The sequence below is a fragment of the Taurulus bubalis genome (genome assembly GCF_910589615.1).
Source record: "Taurulus bubalis genome assembly, chromosome: 18".
In the NCBI taxonomy this organism is placed as follows: Eukaryota; Metazoa; Chordata; class Actinopteri; order Perciformes; family Cottidae; genus Taurulus; species Taurulus bubalis.
Window position 1 is genome coordinate 4,673,166 of NC_136606.1, and position 22,500 is coordinate 4,695,665.

General features: G+C 45.0%; 1 protein-coding gene across 1 annotated transcript in view; it reads right to left on the reverse strand.

Annotated features, from left to right (window-relative positions):
* Positions 1 to 22,500, reverse strand: part of drosha (drosha ribonuclease III) — a gene marked incomplete at its 5' end in the record, with an annotated part of 88,610 nt that overhangs the window by 31,865 nt on the left and 34,245 nt on the right. Inside the window, 3 exon segments of the mRNA XM_079234091.1 lie at positions 7,956 to 8,026; positions 16,379 to 16,481; positions 19,367 to 19,466. Of these exon segments, the coding sequence (XP_079090217.1) occupies positions 7,956 to 8,026; positions 16,379 to 16,481; positions 19,367 to 19,466 (274 nt within the window).

A 22,500-nucleotide genomic window follows, 5' to 3' on the forward strand; every position in this document is an offset into this window, starting at 1 on the left:
AACAAAACTATTATAACCTTGGTACATATGAAAGAGACAAAACCTTTTCATCCCACACGCCTTCACCATTGATGTGCATGGCTGACTATGATGAAAGTCGGGGAAATGCATTGCCTGTGTGAGTGCAAAGAGCATTCTGGTCCCCGTTAACTATTTATGTCAGTTACTGGTTAACCATGTTTTCGAGAAAGCTCCAGTAATTGATTTATTTATTTTTGGCCACTTTGGGGACAGTGAAGCGAGCTGTAAACACAATATTGACATATTGTCAGCAGATACTGAGCAACGTTAGCATTTATTTAGAGTCCTGTTCCTGGACACATCGAGGAATATATGTATATAAAAAAAAAAAGTTTTATATAAATACATATTTATATACATATATACTGTATATATATTTATATATAAATACATATACATATATATAAATACATATACACACATATATATAAATACATATATATATATATATATACAGATATATATATGTATATATATATATACATATATATAAATACATATATATATATATATACAAATATATAAATAAATACATATATATACACAAATACATATATATATATATTATATACAAATACATAAATATATACATATATATATAAATACATATATTTACACACACAAATACATATATATATATATATATATATATATATATATATGTATAAATACATATATATATATATATATATATATATATATATATATATATATATATATATATATATATATATGTATAAATACATATATATATATATATATATATATATATATATATATGTATAAATACATATATATATATATATATATATATATATATGTATAAATACATATATATATATATATATATTTATTCATTTACTTATTTATGTATATATATATAAATTCTATATTTGCGCTGTTTCGCTAACATGAACTTGGCAGCAAACTACTCGACTATGTTCACCAGCTAGCTGCTAACTTATGTGTGTTCACATTACCCAGAGGCCTTTAATCCATTGCTAAAAAAGAAATATTGAGTGTGCAGCTTGAAGCCTGCAACAGGGACTATTGCCGGTAACACAACCGTTACGGCCTCTGAGGCTTCGCTTCTCGGCCTCGACAGTCGTCCTTCATCGGCTCATAATTTAACACTCAGTGATGAAGTGGTCGAGTGTCGGCGGTGAAATAAACGGGAAACGAGGGTTTCGTTTCCAGACTGAGAGGTCTGTATATCGACCACCCACCGGGGAGTGAGGTGTGTGGGTGTGTGTGTGTGTGTGTGTGTGTGTGGGGGGTGTTTGAAGTTTGGTGAGATTTGGCTGTGAGGTGTGTGGTCTCTAGACGCACATTGACGTAGCTAGACTCCCTTGGCCCCGCCCCCCGCCCTCCTTTGCCCTTGGAGAGAGAGAAATATGTGCAAGATCAACATGTTTCCTCAACCCGGCTCTGGAGGTTACCGCACGGGATCGAGCGGCGGGAAAAGAAAAGAGGCTGAAAAACAGACAGCGCAGAGAGGGAGGAGGAATGGAGGGATGAGGAGGTAGAAGATGTGGCTCTCAAGTTGTTGCCAAGGACAACGCCAGTCAGAAGCAGTTTTGGGCCTGGGGTCTAATGTTGGGTGAGTCATAGCGGGGATGGAGATGTGGCGAGGGCCTCTAAAGTACAGTATCACTCAGGTGCTTAAAGAGGTTCAAGGAGATTAACCTTTAAAATGCGGCGCTAGCCCACGGCGGCGAGGAGGGGGAGGGGCGGGTGGGGTCAGCGGAAAACGAATGGAGCGCCTCATCCTCTCAACCCAGCCAGCTGTGCAGCCATCGCCTTGAGCAGTCAATGAAACATTCATGACGGCCGTCAATACATTTGAGGGAATGCTTCCCCTTTTTCTTCGTTTGCTCGTCTCTTCGCCCGGTGACTGCAGCTGAGGAGAGGCCTGACCGGGGGCCCGCCTGTGAAAAACATGGGAACCCCCCCCCCCCTCCCAAAAAAAGAGGAGGAAGTGAAGTATACACGAGTTGCTCGGGCTTGTGATTAAAGCCGGTCCACGGGGTCCACAGCCCGCCCACATGCTGCACATAGACCCCAACAGCTAATGTTTCAATTACAGCTATTCCAAAGACACGGCAGACAATGATTAAGCCAGCATCGAGTGGGGATTTAACAATAACAACAACTTTTTTTCTCTCCCTCTCTGCACGAGGAAGGTATAATTACAGGGGGCACAAATCATCGTGTGCAGCAGCTGAATCGCAGCCGTTTGGAGGGTGAAGCTCTTGTGTTGCAAACAGAAAACGGAAGAAAAGAAACGTATGCAAACAACGTCTGTGGGAATGTCAAGCGGCCGAGAATTAGAAGAGAGACACGAAAGGCCTTCTAAGATCTTCCCCTGAAAGAAAAAGACAGAAAAGGTGGGCTTCAATCAGCCCTCGAGGGAATGGAGACGCAGGCTCGGGGTCCTGCAGACCCTCGGGGGAAGGATCGCAAGCCAACCGTGAATAGTCCTCGCCGCTATACCTTTAACCTAGCGCTCTCCACTCCCTGATTGGGACATAATGGTGCTCTTCTCTGACAAGGTCCAGTGCTCCTTGACAAATTGGTCTCAAGCTACAGGCTGCCAATCAATCCATCAAACGTAGTAGTGCAGCGGAGAAGTCGATAAGAGATGGCGTTCGCTAATCGTTACCAACATGAAAGCGGCCCCCGAGTCCGAGACATAGGCCCCTTTTTTCTGCCAGCGAACGGTCAAGGTGATCTTCCAAATATGAGGAGAAAACAGAAAAAAAAAAAAAACACGGAACTCTTTGGGGAAGTCCAACACGTGATTTATGGTCGAGGTGAAGAGCGCGACTTTCACAGTGTGGGCGGAAACGTGTGAATGTGAACGTGGAAACAGCCGCTGGATGTGCACACGCATTACTTTTCATTATTATTTTTATTCCCCCGCTAATGGGCTGATGAATGTACCTATTAGGAATTTTGGGAGGGGAATGTGGGTGGGGTGGGAGGGGTTACTGGGCACGTGAGGGTTGGGTGGGGGACGACGGAAGAAGAGAGGTGTGTTGGGTTCTTGTTTAAATGTCCCGTCTGTCAGTGTCCGAATATATATATATACACACATATATGTGTATATGTATGTGCATATGTATATTTATGTATGTGCATATGTATTTATATATGTACTGTATATGCATACAGTATGTGTGGATATATGTATGTGCATAAGCGGCAATAAACACACATTTTATTCCCTATAAATTCATCGCAATAAAAGTGTATTTTTACACTCAACTCTTCCTCGCTGCATTATTAGCCGACTTGCATTACCGTTTGTTCAAAGCTCTGCAGAATTCGTTTAAAAAAACAAACACGTTCTCCAATAAAATAAAAAACAAAAGTCCCCCGTAATTTTTTCTTGTATAATTGAAGCAGCAAAATCGGGAAGTGCCGGGTTTTTAATCGCTTGTTTGGGGTGAGGAAGATGATGGAGACCTGCATAAAACGTGACGACCGGATGACAAAAGCCATCACTGAAAGAGAAATGTATCCGCGGCCGTTCACATGTGGGCGTATTTCCCTCTATACGGGCGTACAAATCAAGGACAACATTGGAGAGAGAGAGGGAATGTGCACATGAATTCATTCTCCAGACCAATTGGACATATCGGCACGTAGTCGTCACACCACACAGCGTACAAACCGCACAGGTATCAACGGAGGACGGAAAAAGGGGGACGTTGGGGCAAAGGTGAGCAAAGGGAAACATCCACTCGTTCTCAACAAGGCTCGCCAACAAGTAATCTGTGTGTGTCGAACGGATCAGCTGGGAGCTGGAGACCTGGGGAGGGCGTTAGCAATCAGCCGGCCTTTCACCTGTATGAGCACATAAAGCCCAGCACACGCTACTGGTGATGACATCACAGGAGGATCAAACACAGTTCATCAGGATACCAGCACCGTCAACAAAATACGTCAACAGAACGAGAACTGATGCCACCTCTGCTTGAGTCCCTAATCTTATTTTAGCACCGCAACCACCAGGGGGGGAGGAACGGGGAGGAGGGGAGGAAGATGGCTGCGAGGCCAACAGCGATCCTCCCAGTTGTCACAGCAACCTCCGTTGCGCTTCGGCGTCGCGGCGGCGTTAATAACCGCCCGACAGACTCGCCCGTGGCTAACCAGCGACATCGCCATTATGATGATTGCTCCTCAAAAGAGGCACTTCCGCCCTCAGGACAGCGGCATCGTCATCCTTTTTATTTTTTTTTTTATTTCTCCTCCTTTCTCCCCACAGCATCACGCCGCTGCTGTCGAGTCCAGGTTGGGCGCAATCGAGCGGCGCCGCCTGCAGAAGACGCTCCCCGCCCTTTTCTCTCCCCCTCTCTGCTGACGCTTTAATAACCTTCGCAATAACATCATTAGCAAATTAGCATCTATTGTTTCCTCCGGGCCTCTGTGTATGAGTGTGTGTGTGTGTGTGTGTGTGTGTGTGTGTGTGTGTGTGTGTGTGTGTGTGTGTGTGTGTGTGTGTGTGTGTGTGTGTGCGTGCAGCGGAGCCGGATTCCATCCGCGCGGCGGGAGCCCGCCGTCGTTTGGGAAACCGGCGCCAGCGAAAGGTGATATGTGGAGAGAAACACGAGGGGGACGGAAATAACTGTTGCGCTCCAGCCATGAATGCCGTACCAATTACGGCATAACTGAAAGAGAGCGAGAGGGCGGGGGAATAAATACAAAAATAAAAAACTCTGGGCGTAGTGTTTGTTTCTGGCAAGGTCTGGGAGGTGGAAATTACATGCATGCTTTGTCTTCGGGAGTCAATTCGGAATTCTACCTCCGGAGCAGTTGGAGCTTTTGTGTTGACTTGTCATGAGGAGGACTGGAGCAAAACATCTGCGGGGGTAATGACATCCTGGTGTGTTGGAGAGAGAGAACGAAAGAGAGAGACACCAGCCAGCCTCCCGTTGTTACAGACAGACGACGGAGGGGCATGGGATCGATCACCCGTGTGTGTGTGTGTGTGTGTGTGTGTGTGTGAATGGACTACCACTCCGGCAAAATAGGAGAAAGAAAAGATAAAGAACATATAAAACCTTGCAGAGTTGGATAAAGCAAATGTTTGCGCTGCGTCTCATTAGCTGGTAATGTGCTGTGTGAAGACTCAAGTGGTGGTGCTAGTAATACAGACGGCTTCGCCCTCTGTCCGTCCATCTCTCCGGTCTGCCGCCCCCCCCCCACACACACACACACACACACACACACACACACACACACACACACACATACACACACACACACACCATGCCCATCAGACCACCCGACTGGGGTCTGGCTCGCTTTCTGGTGTGCGGCCATCTGTCTGCTCTCAGCTTTGTGTGGCAGAGCAGCCATCAGGAGGATTCAGCAGGAGGGGTTGGGGCTCAATCCTCAGTCTGTATCCAAAAAGATCTTCAATAAGTTGAAGTCGTCTTTCTCTCCAACTTGCTCTCCCCCCTCGGCATCCAGAGTTGCGCCGCGTGAAGTCAAGTGTGTGATATTACGACGCATCGACTGCAACGGCTGCGACTTCTTCATTGATCGCGATGCGCTGTGAACGACACGATGGGCGTTGGGAGGGAGCGGCGGTCTATCCAGACACCTGTGGGTCCCTCGATAAAAGCCTCACAAGTTAAAAAAAAAAAAAAAAAAAAAAAAAAAGAGGAGGAAACAGCAGCAGTTCATCTGAACATGTGACCAATGATTAATTGTCTTTTTTTTCTCCGTCACAATATGATCAAAAAGAACCGATAAGAGTATCGACAAGGAATCGATAAGCAGAATCAATAAGTTCTAGTGATAATAAAAGCCCAGCGATACCCGACGCTAGTCGATGCTGCCTCATGCGATCCAAACAAAAAGCCTGCAGGAAATAATAGAACTAATATTAATACTACTGCTCATTGACGGTAAATGAACCGGAGGCCAACCCCTGACCACGCCCCCTACTACTGACCACGCCCCCTACTCCCCAGTATAACTTCATCTGAAACAGAACTTTGAAGGTTCAAATCACGTTCTTCCCCCTTTTGTGATCTGGATAAAGTTGCTGATCCTTTTCTTTACCTTTTCGTATCGACCCCTTTACCTCCGTGTTGATTTTGTCGCGCGAGCTGCAAAACAATCTGCACACGTACGACATTTCACAGGAAGAAAAAAAAATCTCCCAAAAGAAGCCTTTAACGGGGAGAAACCTCACAGAGGAGGATCCCTCTCCTCCGGATGGACAGAAGTGCAACAGATGTCATCTCACTTCTAACCGTCACGTCCTCATTCACCACTAGTGTCAGACTGAGATGCAGCTGTACACTCAGATTGAGCTCCTCGAAGATCACACTCGTTATCCACTGTGGTGTGCTCCGTGAAACACGCTACTATTACCCCCCGTTCTTCGTCTCCTCCTTTAATCGCTCCATCTGGATATCACGAGCGAGCCCGACTCCCCCGCCCCTCATCCGTTGCCTTCCCTGAGTGATGAAACAAACTAAATAACAGCAGGTATCTTTGTCGTACCCGTGGGACACGCTTAACTTTGCATGAGAAGAGGAAGACGTTTGAGAGTGCACGTCGTCCTCTGCCGTCCGATAGTCGCCGCACTGATCCACATCCCTTGTAAAGTCGGTCTTTACGAGGGAATCTCTCACCAGCACACGATGTAAAGACCTTCACTTCTCCACGACCCCAATAATCTGTGAACCGCGGCCGACAATAAAAACACAACCCAAGGACGTTTTTTTCCGCTCTGCACTTGAACGCACCGCGGCTGACCGGGAGCCTCGAGCATGGAGACAAAGCAAAGGGCCGGAATGCTTGGTCAAGGTTTGTTAAATGACGATTGACTGCATGAAAAAAAAAAAAAATTTGCAATCATAAAGGCCTCAACTGAGTCGACACAAAGTGATACACGGAATTCCTTCTGTTTTTTCGGAAACATTGGAACAAACGTCTATATTTGGGTCTTGGTGTCCTGTGTCGGACTCATGTGTCTGAAGAAATAAAGTTGAATATGTCAATCAAAGTGTAAAAAATAAAACAGCAATAAAATTCAAACAGATTTAACATTTTCCTTCAACCCTGAAAAAAAAAAAACCCGAATTGAATAGAGTTTGTTTGGGATGATCCCCAATGAATGACCTCCCAGTTGTTGTATATTTCTTCCTGAAGCTTGGGATCTGGCCCCTTTAAAGACCCCGATGTGGATCAGACGCGTTCCAGACGCGTGTCCCGTCCGACGAGCACCCTGAACAGCCAATGGGAACAGAGCCTGCTGCCACACGCTGCCGGTTTATTTAATTGACTCACAACGTCGCTCGCCAAGATAAACGCAAATACTCATCCGTTTGTCAATTATTCATGCCTGCTGATCACACACGCGCTCGCAAACATTAGCAGGTGTCCTGCTCCAGCCTGGCAAACCGCGACGTTACGCACCTCTGGTTCACTTTACAAAATATACAAGCCGTGCTACGACTTCATCCAGATTTCCCCTATTTTTATTATCATTTTTATTCCCCTCCCCTCTCAGTGATATTGTTTTGTCTCCGTCTGACGAATCGCAGGGTGAGGCGAGATTATGTGAGATCTCCGGTACTGAGAGCTTGGTGGCGCTCGCTTGAAACAGGAAGTGTGTGTGTGTGTGTGTGTGTGTGTGTTTATAAAACAAATATAAAAAATAGTGGCGAGAAGAATCCGTGGAAACAGTCACGTCCTCCACAAATCGAAATAAGAACAATATTGCGATTGGTGTGTGCTCACACACTGACACACTGACACACACACACACACACACACACACACACACACACACACACACACACACACAGTGAGTGTCCAGAGGAGGAAAGGACACACAACCTGTCCATAAAATGACAGAGTGGCAAAGGGCAGAGGACACATTAGAGCTAAGTAATACATTTAGTTGTTACCTCTGTTTTGAAAAGCAGTCGACCAAAAAGCTGCCGGGACTCAGTCAAGCCTCCTTCCAGATACACAGCACCTAAAAAAAAATTTTGAGAGAAATTAGGAACGCTGTGTTTGCGGGATGTTTCTACAAACATGTGAAACTCGCACTCAAGCTACTGTGAAAAGCTGCACGTTGAACCAGCTGGTGTGAGCGTTTTTTTTTTTTTTGGTGTGCAATTCTGAGGCGATTTCAGACCTGCTCTCGTAATGGAAAATTTAAAATTAATTCAAGTCGGCAATGAGTTATAATTGCTTTATTAAAAAGTAGGAGTGCATTTTTATTGCTTTTTTTTTGGGGGGTGGTGAAAATGACCTCGGGGGGCCTTGTCAGAGCGCAGGAGGAGGAGGAGGAGATTGTTGCATCACCACATTGAGAAGGAACAGGCCAAGGTCACGTAAACATCAAAGACCATTCAGACCTCTGGACTTTCCCATTCAAGCGCATTCATGGACAGTGAAAAGGGTCCTGCATGTGTCTCGCCCACACACACACACACACACACACACACACACACACACTCTTCGGCATGACATATCTGTGCACATGTCCACACAACAAATGAACGAATGTAGTGACTTCAACTTGAATTGTGAGAGGGGGGGGGAGAGAACAAAACAAACACACATGCATGCATGCGTACACACACAAAAGATATCAAACAAAGAAAGACATTTTATGCAGGATTGGTCCCAAATTGCAGAAAGCTGCCGTCACAGCGAGCAAAAGAACAAGACAAGTACCCTTAATGTGTCTCTCTCTCCCAAGACAAGCATCCCCAATGTCTCTCTCCCTCGGAATGACATGCAGCCTCTCCCGGTCGAGGGAGTCGGCCGCTTCGCACACGTCCACCCTCCCTTTTTGTGCATTCTGTTGGTTTTTTTGGGGCTCTCTTCTGCCGTTTTCTAGTAAAAATCAGCGGAACTATCACGGTGCCTCTAAGCGGCGCACAACTTGGAACCATCACACTTAGGGTGGCTCATTCAATTTAGAAAGCAATAACCACCTGGCAAATTGGGTATACAATCGTGCGGAGGTTTTTATTATGTGCATAAATGAGCCGGTGGAAATGGGGCGCGGGCGCGGCTGCAAAGTCTAAATGCGCAAACTGCTTTCATGGACGACATCAAAAACATATGAGGGATTCATCATCTGGGGAGGGAAACTGCTTTCAGATGGCTAACAGGCCATTTACACACACGAGCACACACTCACACGAGCACACAAACAAACAGTGAAGATGCGGCCGACATAACCGACACCATAAAGACACAAAGGCAAACACAAAACGCGCACCCACTCGATCAGGACTCTGCAACAGGAGTGTGTGTGTGTGTGTGTGTGTGGGGGGGGAGGGGAGAGGAGGGATGCTCGCAGCCATCGCCCAAATGTTGCCGAAATTTGATTAAGCCTGACAACTTTGTTTCACCCGAGCAGATACTTTGGCACGTGGCTCTCACTCATCATGGAGGACCTTCCACTAATGCAGACTCCAGTGGAGTGGGAGAATAATGAAAGTAGCTGGTGGATGTGGAGGGCGCTACTAGCCACGCCGCTCATGACCGGCACGAAACCAGAGCACTATTGGAGAGGAGAGCCTCCTCCTGGTGGAACCACATTTGGAAAGTTGCATTTCGTCATAAAACTGCTGACGTTCAAGACTGAAAATTGGCGATTGTGTAAAGAATGCACAGCCAAAAAGCTGCGGCGCCTGTGTTTAGTACCAGGATGTAGCCGCCGGATGAGACACAGCAGGTGAGATGACGTCACATCCGCTTGAGAAGTTAGCTTGCTAGGTAGCGGGTCAAGGTAGCTGCCATGTCGCCGTCGGTGTGACATGTGACACACACTACCGTTCAAAAGTTTGCGGTCACCCAGACATATTTTCAGTTTCTTTGCAATTTCCTGCATGGAATAGCCTTCATTTCTAAGAACAAGAACAGACTGGCGAGTTTCACATGAAAGTTCTCTTTTTCTGGCCATTTTGAGAGTATAATGAACCCACACATGTGATGCTCCAGATACTCAACTAGCTCAAAGGAAGGCCAGTTTTATAGCTTCTCACCAGCATCACTGTTTAAGCCTTGCTAACATAATTGCACAAGGATTTTCTAATCATCCATTACTCTTCTATGTGATGAGCAAACACAATGTACCGAGGGAAATGGGCCTCTATACACCTGTGTAGTCATTTACCACTAGGGTTGCAAAGGGGCGGAACGTTTCTGGTAAATTTCCAGAAAGTTGTGCCTAAGTTTTTTTGCAAAAGCATATACCAGAACCGGAACTTAAATGTAGTTGAGAACAAGCCTATGCACGCCTAGCTCAGCTGGACCCTGAATGCAGCTGGTTGGGAACATTGTCTGCCAGAAACATAAACGTAAAACGTTGTTTTTGAACGTCTTTGTCATCAGTGTTGCGTCTGAACGTTTCAGCCCTATGCTGGCAAGTGTGAGAGCGCTGAGTTGCTTAGAGGCCAAGAGCGGTATTGCAGACAGATAGAGATTTCAATTATAGCGCGCAACAAAAAGAATTGGGTTAGGGGGTGGTGACCATAGGGAATACACCTTTTTTATTCAACGTTCATGTTTTTGTTGTTCGATGAAAGAATAAAGTTCTACTCACAAAATGTCATTTTTAAAAGTTGTATTATAAATGTTTGCATGCATGTCTGCTTATGACGAGGTAAATACAGTTAAATTACCCCAACATGTCCAGTATATTCCCGTTTATTCCCGTGGAAAGTTTCCAACTTTGAATATTCCCGGAATTTTGCAACCCTATTTACCACATTAACAATGTATAGTGCATTTCTGATTAATTTAATGTTATCTTCATTGAAAAAAAAGTGCTTTTCTTTGAAAAATAAGGACATTTCTAAGTGACCCCAAACCTTTGAGCGGTAGTGTATAGGTAAATACTATATAAACTAAACGGTGCTGCGACAAAAGTGCCAGTTTTTAGATTGACAAACATTTGGAATTCCTGACACAATCCCAACAGGATAGAAATAATATATATACATACATACATACATACAGATAAACAGAGATTTATCTCTCCCCATTGACTTGTCATATTCTTCCCTCACAGATGTGTCGGTGAGCGGCTAATCTCGGCTCTGGAGATGGAGAAAGGGAGCGGTTCTTCTGCGGATGTTTTCCACACAGCTTCTTTTTTTTTGTGGACCTCAGGTCTCGGCGCTCCCACGCAGCAGATGTTTCCTCTGGAGACCAGCTGTGGGAGGGTGAGAACTCCCTCCCAGGACCGAGCTTTTTGAACGTCTTTCAACCATCACTCGCGATGCCTTCATGTGCGCCAACGCCGACGTTATGGGGGGTGTGGGTGGGTGGGGCCGGCAGGCAGATTTCTTCATGTTTTGATGACACAGCAGATTACGCGAGTCCCCCCCGTCCCCCTAAAATGGAGGCCTTAAAGTCGTTGGAACTCAAACTTTTTTCTTTCCTTCATATTCGATTTTCAAAACTTCTTCCAAGAGGAAGGAGAAGGTGCGAGGTAAGCAGGGGAGAGAAGGGAGAAACCAGGAGAGCCTTAAGGGATTAAAAAAAAGGTATTAAAAATCTCAAAGCAACACGTTTGGTGTCAATCAAAGGGCCCGTGGATGAAGAAACCAAGATATGCTTTTAATTCTAGAGAGAACACTCTTGACAAGGCGGGCTGTCCGTGCAAAAAATAAAAGGTTGCCCCAAAGCGATCCAATCAATCGCACAACTTGCCGCAATCATTAAACGGAGATCTGTGCTTTGCAGTCCACCCCGTCAGCCTGCAAAGTTGCAGCTGACGCCCTGAACACACACACACACACACACACACTCAGCCAACTCCAACGGGGCAATTATGTGTGAGCATTTCTCTGCGCAGCTCATCTCGCAGTAACATCATGCCCTGGCCGAATCACTCTGCAGTCTCAAGAGCCACGCAGCGCATTCTAACCCGCCGACCACGCAGGGGTGTGTGTGTGTGTATGTGTGTGTGGGGGGACGGAGCCAGCCTGCACCGGCGGAGGCCACGGAGCGAGGTAATGCCTGGGTTTGAGTGCCCTGTTGAAATTTACAGGAAAACACACGATTGGCCCAACAGAGGTTTTATTTTTTTTATCCTAAAACCAACCTAGTATTAGGCCTCTGCTCGAAAATTGCATACCCAAACTAAAAAGGGTGTATCTCTGCAACCACTAGGGCTATTTGAATAATGTTGGTGTTATAATGAAAGGCTACACATGTGAGATATTGATCAGATGTGTAAATATCAGTCTATATGTTACTGGTTAAGAGTAAATGAAGATGACACAGCAGTAATGAAAAGGTTTCAGGTCCGCCTAGAAAAAAACACTTTCAGGATGATTATTTCTTTGAAATGATGCAGCTGTAAGGTCCGACTCTAACCCAAATCATAGCTCAATATGTGAACATTCTCTAACCCAAATCATAGCTCAATATGTGAACATTCACTAACCCAAATCATAGCTCAATATGTGAACATTCTCTAACCCAAATCATAGCTCAATATGTGAACATTCACTAACCCAAATCATAGCTCAATATGTGAACATTCACTAACCCAAATCATAGCTCAATATGTGAACATTCACTAACCCAAATCATAGCTCAATATGTGAACATTCACTAACCCAAATCATAGCTCAATATGTGAACATTCACTAACCCAAATCATAGCTCAATATGTGAACATTCTCTAACCCAAATCATAGCTCAATATGTGAACATTCTCTAACCCAAATCATAGCTCAATATGTGAACATTCTCTCTGCAAAGGTTGACTTTGATTAACTTTGTTCTGCTTCACTTTGAGAGGGTTTAGAGTACATTTAGGTGAGGACTCCAAAATTTGCATTTGTGCACATCTGTGACATTTGAATTTTCTCATATATTTCACTTGTATATTACTTATGGCGTTCAATACATCCAAATACAGCAATTTTGGGGGCAAATTGGTTTAGAATTGGTTAAGGCTGACCTGAATGCTTCGGCGCCGTGGTAATCGACATTCTAATCAGTATTTGAATATGTCTGTTTTGATATTTTATATACAAGTGATGCATTACTATTCTGCAAAACCTCTTTTTTTTAAAGTCACCTTTACACTACTCTTTGCCATGGAGATGTCTTAACGATTATCGATAACTTTGAAATGGACCCGGAGCCGATGATGCAACCGAATCCCCCTCAAAGTGACAGACTAAAGCTTCAACGTGAGGGTGTGATGCGGGTCAGAGAGAACACACAGGAGGTCAAGCTCTAAACCAAAGCCTTCATCCAGAGGTCAGCGGTCACGGCCGCTAATGAATCCTCCACATCCGCCACGAGAGCTCCAACGGCCGTACTGTACGCCGTCGTGTCTGGGATGTGGGATTTCCAATGTCTGTGGGCTTTCAGTGACCAATAAAAACCCGGCGTCGGGGGCATATGAAACACCAGCGGGCTGACAGTCACATTAATAACTCGGGATGAATTATTCAAAAACGCTCAGGCTCTAATCCATCAAATAATGTATTAAAGCCGCTCCCTCTCGGCTCGACGGGGGCTGAAGCAGGCAGACGGACACAGAAGAGCAACACATTGAAAAAAGGCTAAAAAAAATAAACAACCCCCCCCCCCCCTCCTCGATGAAAAAAACAAACAAACACGGAAATAGAATTCGCACCACGGCGGCGACAAAAGGGAGGCTGAGTGCATTGTGACATCAAACATCTTACTTTTCACAAAAAGATGGGGCTTGGAGCAGTGGAGGCATAAAAAAAGAGAGAGGGCGCACGCAAGAGAACCAACTTCACCGCCGCTGCCATCGCGGCAATTAACAAAGGGAGCAGCGCTCGCTGGATGAATACACCGGCTGCATTGTGTACGAATCTGATATTCAGCAAGTGAGAGATAATCCTTTCTCTCCGTTCTTTTAATAGGAAGAGCTTAGAGGAGGCCCTCACAAAGGTTCACCATCTGTATCCCCCATGGCTGCTGGCTGCGTATAATCCACAGATCAACTGTACAAGGAAATTAGGGCCATAAAAACAGAGTGAGGGGCCCGCTTTTCTTCTCCGCTCGATTCTCTTTTTCAAAAACAGTCGGGCAGGAAGGAAGCGGCGCGGCTTATCGGCGGAGAGGACCTGAGAGGGAGACGGGGAGGGCAACGGGCGCGCCGGGTTTCTATGAAATAAGAAGAGACGAGAGAGAGCGGGCTTCTAAAAAGGCGGAGAGAGGTAAAGTGGGCAAGAGCGAAAGTACAGAAGGGAAAGAGGGTGAGGGAGGAGAGGGAGGGAGTGCAGAATGGGAGGTGCGCAGGCCAAAAGAGCCCAAATGAGAATGGCTCACTCCGGCAGAAGTTAATGACAGGGGATCAGAAAAGCAAGATTTCCATTCAACACTTTGAATTATTCAGGGTTGCAGGGCACCCATTTGCATTGCAGATGCCTTTGCTTTCCATTCCTCCACCGCTCTCCCTCTTTCTCTCTCTCTCCGTCTCGAGTAAGAGAACGGCCCTGCCTCGGGGTTAGGAGATAGACACATTCTCGGCTCCGCGGAGGGAAAATCTCTGCCCATGCAAAGCAGGAGATTATCTGCCGTTTCCGACAGAAGCCCGGGTTCAACGGTCACTGCGGAGGGGAAACAAATAAAACTAAAAAAGGTCAGTGTGCCTCGGACGCATTACGAGCTCGTCGTGTTCCAGCACGGCTCTTTTATTCTGCGAGTGTGCACGGCGGAGGAAAAAAAAGAAAGCGTAAAAAAACTGTGTTAAAATAGAAAAAGAATGGTACGACGGTACCTTCAGACAACAAGGCGGCAGCGTCTGTGGACGCGACGCCTGCTGCTTTTGGGAAAGTGGCGGTTTTGACGTCTCTGTCAAAAAAAAAAAGAAAGTGCGCGCGAAGGATGAAACGACGCTAGTGAAGACGCCGCGGCACGTGTGAGCGATCTGGGGAGGAAAAGTCGCTGAGAGAGTTGGGAGGAGGATGAGGAGGATGAGGATGGTGGTGGGTGGTTGACAGAGTGACATGATGACTCATCGTCTGCGTGGCACATCTTTCACCTAATAAAGCCCGAACTCTAGATCACAGAGAGAGAGAGAGAGAGAGAGAGGAGGGGGTGGGGGAACAGAGAGCGATTGAAGGAACGCAAAGGGACATAAAGAGTAAGTCGGAGACGGATCGACTGCACGACGTCAAGCTCTTAAAGGAAGCGTTTGAGCTGAGAAAATAAATAAAAAACAAACAAAATGAAGACGACAAAAGTCTCAGTTAAAGAAGAAGAACGGCAACATCAGACGCAAGTGGCTTTGTGCGCCTCGAATCTGTGTGTATGTGAGCATGTTTTGCCCCTCAGCGCGCACATGTGTGTGTGTGTGTGTGTGTGTGTGTGTGAGTGTGTGTGTGTGTGGTAATCCAGAGCCCGTCACCACAGGGTGCTCTGTGACAGCAGTTTTCTCACAGGTTCCTTCACAACTGCGGCCCTGTTTACTCATCACATTTCTGTTTTTTCTGGAAAGCTGGAATTCAGAGATGGAAGACGATAAGAGGAGGAAGAATAAAAAAATTAAAAAAAGACAAGACAGGCATCCGGTGTCGTGGCCTCGCCGCCGCCGCCATGCGACAGTCACGGGACAGAATAGATTATGACTTTGTCTCCGCCCGATAATGAACCCAAAACAAAAAGTACCAGTCAGCATCTTCACTGCTGTTTTGGGGGTGGGAGATGGCTGAACTGGTTCAGTCAAGATGGCAATAAGATGAGGGAAGATGCCGACTAAGTGAGGCTTAGCTTAGCGCTGCCCATGGGGTCGGACGCAGGGAGGGAGACGGTCCCCACCAAGAGTTTTGGTCTGTGTGTGTATGTGTCTGGTGTTTGTGTTTGGTGTGGGTGAAGGAGAGCGGCGCTCTGGGGCCAGAGGTCAAGCCACGCCCCCTCCGAGATCAATAAAACCGTGTAACGTTTTCCAGGGGCCTAACGGGGAGATCCACTGCAGCTATTTACACCTTAGCTTAGCTTTCTCACACACACACACACACACACACACACACACACACACACACACACACACACACACACACACACACACGCACACGCACACACACACACACTCACACGATTCAGAGCACATGAAGTAGAAGCATTACGAATAAACGTGGTGCTGCAGAGTTCAGCAAATACTCGGATTAGACCGCCCCTCCCTCCTAGTTTTTGTGTTGTGCAGCTTTTTTTTTTCCTCAGTGCGTGTAAATCCATCCTTTTGGAATAGATTTACTTATTTAGTTCACTCAAAATGCATTCCACTTTGTTGTTGGTTTTGTTTTTCCTGCGCAGCCCATCATATCACAACCCGCCTCCCGTCTCTTTGTCTGGGGGGAAATCTCACCGATAAGAGCCTCAAAGCAGTTGGCCATGGCGTGCCGCAGGTCCGACTCCCGGCACAGATCCGGCCCGTGAGCGTAGAGCATGAAGCGATCCAACTCCAGTTTCTGCAAAAGACAAAAAAAGAAGAAGAAAAAAAAAGCATTCGTATCAGTGCGCCGCCACCGACACCACCGGTAATAGCCTCTTGAAAAAGTAATAGCATTTTTTGGTGTTGCACATTTTCATAGGCTCTCAATGGAAAACAAGAGGAGGGTGGTGATGGGGGAGGGGGGGAGGGGGCAAAACAACTCTGGGGAAATGAAAAAGATTGCCTGCCCTTGCTGGAAAAGGTTCTACTTCATGGCACTGACAGATGTGCCCATGTGTTGTCCAGCTGTGGCATGATGCACTAAGCCGGCACAGGAGGAGAATGTTCACACACGTGCACACGCGCACAGAATTACACTGGCAAACACACACTACACACACACACACACACAGACATGCTAGATAATCCCAAGATAAATTGCGAAATAGAACAGTGGTGACCTTCATTCTGTCTGAAAAGTAGTGTGTTCTTTCACTGGTGAACTGTTGTTTTTTTTCTATAAGTATGTATTACAGAGAAGTGGGCTTTAAGCTGCACCGCCACACAACCCCCACCTCCACGGATACCAAATGTTTTATACAGGTTACTACACAGTTATTACTCGGCTTAGAAATATGTATTATTGTTATAATAACCAGGTCCAATGTCCTATTTATCTCTGTGGTACTATATATATATATATATATATATATATATATATATCTCTGTGGTACTATATGACCATATATTAATTTATGTGGTACTATATGACCATATATTAATTTATGTGGTACTATATGACCATATATTAATTGATGTGGTACTATATGACCATATATATTCATTGATGTGGTACTATATGACCATATATATTCATTGATGTGGTACTATATGACCATATATATTCATTGATGTGGTACTATATGACCATATATATTCATTGATGTGGTACTATATGACCATATATATTCATTGATGTGGTACTATATGACCATATATATTCATTGATGTGGTACTATATGACCATATATATTCATTGATGTGGTACTATATGACCATATATATTCATTGATGTGGTACTATATGACCATATATATTCATTGATGTGGTACTATATGACCATATATATTCATTGATGTGGTACTATATGACCATATATATTCATTGATGTGGTACTATATGACTATACATTCCTGTATTATTACATGCCTCTGTGTTGATGTGTTTATCATATATGTGAAAACGTATTGGACACGCACACACTTGTATTTAGGGCCGTCACAATATCAGATTTTCACTCCATGATTATTGCGGCTGAAAGAATTCACGGTAACAATACTATCGCGATATCTAAAGAAAAATCTGAAAAGTGAATAATAATGCCATCAATCAAATTCATCTTTGTACATTTATGTACTGTAGTTATGTACTGTACACAATCAAGCACCATCATCGTCCAGTTTATATTAAAAACATACCAGAGGCAAAGTATGGTCATATTTTTAAGTTTTGTCTCCAATTGGTCCAATCTTTATTTCATTCGATATTCTTGATCATAATTATTTCTATTGAATTGTGTTTTCTTTCCAACAGAACCTCCCCCAGTGTCCTTATGTTGTTCGTTTCCTGAGTTATGCGAGTTTGCTAAGATTTATTTGACAATCATAAAATCTGCACAATGGGAGACGGTTACCGGAGACGGTACATTCACAAAATTGCGCCATAAAGCCACGGGCGTATTCACACTGTGCCGCTCCTCTGGAGGCGGGGCAAGACGCCAAGGCTGGCAAGACGGACAGGTCCAAATAAAATATCCATCCAATCACATAAAAGCAACCACATAAAAAGGGAAGCTCATTGATGCAAGTTCTCTATTGTGGAGTTGTCACACTGGTAGTTTCTCCCAAATGGGATTGAAGGAAGTGCTTTTTTTAGCACTCAGTCTAATAATAATAATGAACAAAAATGTACGTAAATAAGCAGGAGTAATGTGTGGGTCAGTCAAACTTTCGGCAACTATTTCTTTGAGCCACGTCAAAAAGTAGCCCAACTTGATTTATTTTTCCGCTGGCAGCGCACAACAGACGAAAACCCAGCAAAAAACAGTCAGGGTGCTATTTAATTACGGCTGATAACCGTTGGTGGTATCTCACCCCCCGTGATTGCGCGCACAAATTAAATCACAATTCATAAATACTCCAACTCAGAGGGAACCCGTTCCGACTTTTTAAGCCTTCCAAGTGAAGTGGCGGATTGTGCCGCTCGCTCGCTGAAGATACTTTTTTTTGGGAAAGATAATTGCGAGTGTTCTTGAGCAGACGGCTTTAGAGGAGCCTGGTAAACAACTTGGCAACGTCGAACACTGTATCACACTCACTTTACCGCGAGCGGCAAATTGAAACAAGCCAAACTGCTACACAGCACTAATGCAGATTCGGGCGGCTGCATCTTTGTATTCAGCGGGGAGCAACATGAAAGATTGAAGTTTTTAATTGCTTTCTCCACATCACGGGACGATTATTGTTGTGTTCTTTACAAACGTGCCAGTGAGTGCGGCTTGGCTGTACGGCGCTGCCAGGGAGAGGGAGGGAGTGAAGCAAGGGGGTCTAGCGATAACAGGAACTGGAGAGTGTTTCAGGAAGACTTCTAGGGGCCCACGGGGACCCCAGCCGCACTAGTCTAGTCCTCCAAAACAACAACCTTTTAACTCCAATTACAAACCTGAGGGGCAAAAAAAAAAAAAAAAACGGGAAGCGCTGGCAGGAAGACAAAATTACTCTTTTCCCCGGCGCCCCCTTAGAAAGAAGCAAAGTCATAACGGCGAGGCAGAAAACAATAACGCCGTCTCAAACATGTTCTGCCGTCAGTTCGGAGGCCTTGGGCATCTCTGACCTGCGGAGGGAGGACGTGGGAGGAGCCTACCTTGGCGAGCATGGCTAAGTGCTGGTTCTGCACGATGGCCGTTCTGTAGGTGGCCAGGCCGCCCTCCTCCAAGCCGGGGAACAGGTAGTACAGGTGGACGCTGTGGACAGAGGGGTGGAGACAGAATTGGAACTGGACTCAGATTATGTATTTTATTTCATTTTTTCAGGGCGTTAATTTCTTAAGACAGGGTTCATACACATTTAGACCAATGGATTTCTATGACCAAACATTGTGTGAAATCGGTGTATAACATGAAAAGTGAGAAAATGTAGTAGACAGTACACAAATGAATGAGACAATAGTTTGATTAAAAGAATAAACATTTATATAGATGCCTGTATGGATGCCTGCTTATATTTTGAACGTCTTTCTTTTAAAAGCATATTAATTATTTCAAACTCAGCGTAAATGAACGACATGAACACATGAATATAACACATTTACATGAGTTTTTTTTTTTTTTTTTTCAAGGACTTTTCCAGGCCTGGAAATAACCATTTTAAAAATCCATGACTTTTCCAGGTTTTCCATGACCGTAAGAACCGTGTTAAGAGAAAATATGAGAAAAATACCCCTCACACCGACAACAAAAATGATAACGTGTAATGAATAAAAAGTGGGCGTGCAACTTGTTATTAAATGCATGGTCAGATTAAAAAAAAACGGCCAGATATTTGTTTAATTCGCCTTCACCAATTCTGGCCAAGAGCCCCTAATTAATTTCCCAGAGACGTTCCAGTCTTTCCAGGACCGCGTTGGAACCGCGCAAAATGGCCGCGGACGCTTCAGCGGTTCCACAGCTGGGTTCCGGGCGAGCTGGTTCCATTTTCATTACGGTCCGGCGTCTCCCTAACCACACCGTATCATTTGATTTCATTTGAATTAAAACAGGCCATTTAATTCAGTCATTTCTAATCAATGCGGAAGAGAGGAAAGCAGGTGGCGTTCTGTTTTTCCAAATTCACGAGAGGTCCATTTGTCAGGGTGTTGTGGTCTTGGTGTGAAAACAAAGCACTTGGAATTAATAAAAAGCACTTAGCGTAATGAAAAATAATTAGACTGGGTTTTGCTGTGCAAAAAAAAAAAAAAAAAAAAAAAGTGTCACTCAGAGACGGAAGCGAACCGGACAACGCGGCATCCTTCAGGTACACAAACAGGGTTTGTGCCTCGGTTTATTCATCAGAAGCTCGTGTGTTTAAGAGAAAAGCTTCGCCGCAGAGACACCGGCCTTCAAACAGATCGATGCGGTGAACCTTCGACCCCCGACTGGCCGCGCCGTACATCAAAGGGTCATTAAGAGAACATAAAAACTGCAGCTCTCTGCGGTCGGTAACTCTGAAGCTCATCCGTAATCCATTTATCATGCGGTTTCCCCTCACATGTTCTGCAGCGGCGGTGGTTCAACTTCACGGCTGAAAAGTATTTCAGAAAAGAAAAACATTTCTAATTTAAATGGTGGCAACAGAAAAAAGTAGTAGTTGAGTTTCACCACGGCTCGTTTTAGGAAGGCCACCGCAGGAAAAGGTGATCTTTGTTTAGATCAGCAAGCAGTCAATGATTCATATAGATATTTTTTGGGCTGCTAGTTATGGCGTTAGCTTTCGGTAGCCGTGTTTCGATTATTAAACGGACAATGAATCATAGATATGTTTGTTTCTTTTTGTCCAAGAAACTACAGTAGATGTTTTTTTTCTCGTAGCACCTGGTTGCTCGTGTTAGCGTTAGCAACATGGCTTCTGCTAGCAGCCCGGCTACCCTCCAAAGCAAGAAACAAGCATAAGAGTCCTAATTTGAACAAGAAAGCCCGATCGATCTTAGTGCTGCAAGATGGAGAATAACTAGTAAATAAGTAAAACTAGTAAATAAATCAAGTCTTCATATTCCCTGGAGATCTGAGACCGCATTACGTAGCGAAGGAGAGGATCACGGGGAACCAATCCAGCCACCGATGCGGTCATTAATCCACAGCCGTTACATTGTGCAGTCAGCTTTTACTTCATAAGGATAAAAGAAAGCAAAAAACATTGCTATCGTACCTGAACTTCAATTACTCCCTGATGAAATATGTAGTCTTTCAGAAGAAGGATCACAAATATTGCAAGCAAACTTATTTTCTTCACATCATCTGTAACCCTTTAAAAAAAAAAGAAAATAATAATCATCATGGCCTGAACCGCCCCCTTCTGTTCAACGCTAACTCCCTGTGTCGGGCATATTCAAATGTGCAAAATATTCTGTTGGCTGGACAGCAGAGGCCCAGATAGCCTCTGAGGGCAGCGTGCGCTGGAGGTGCACAAGGCAGCTTGCTGGATCTGCTGTACCCATTTAACTGGACAAGAGGCTGATAAATAATTCAGAGGGCCAGAGCGTAAGGCCAAGCATGCCTCGTCAGACGCTAACAATCAAAGAAGGGAGGCAGAGGAAGGAGGGGAGAGTGGCAGAACATGCCCAGAGATAGCTGCAGAAACAGAGGCTAACCACCTCCTTTGTAACACTGCTCTTGTTGCATAAGGAGCTGAAGCAGTGTCCTGTGTAACCCAGTGTCAGTTCCCATTACGCTTTAATCCCGCTGCCGAATGTTCACTGCGGCGGAAGTGTTAGCATGGAGGGTTACGAATTACATTTTGGGGTAGTAGAAGATATGCTGTTGGGCAAATGGAAGTCAGATAGAAATGTAGTCTTCCGTTCTCCTGCTCGTGTGTGTGTAAGGACGACGGCCCGTGGCAAGAGAGGAAGCCCTTTCCCTTGTATGTTCGGGAAGTAATATCAACTCGGAGGAGGAGGAGGAGGAGGAGTTGTGGGCACTGGCTCGCTAGCGAGAGTGTGAGATTAATAATAGCCACACATAATTAGCACTGTGCTTAGGTAAGTGCCAGGCGGCAAAGTCCACACTCACCTGGGAGTCAATAACACAGCATTCAGCATTCCAGACAGCAAGTCCAGACAGCTAATTGCAAGTTGTCATGGAGAATTTCAGGCCGTTAAAGGCGGTGGGGGGGGAGGGGGGTATTACATCCCAGTTCCAATTACCAGTAAATCACTGTCTTGAATGGGTCGAAAGTATGGAGATTAGCTCGGATGTGACAGACACGGAGAAAGTAGACAATGTGAGAGAGAGCGAGAGAGAGAGG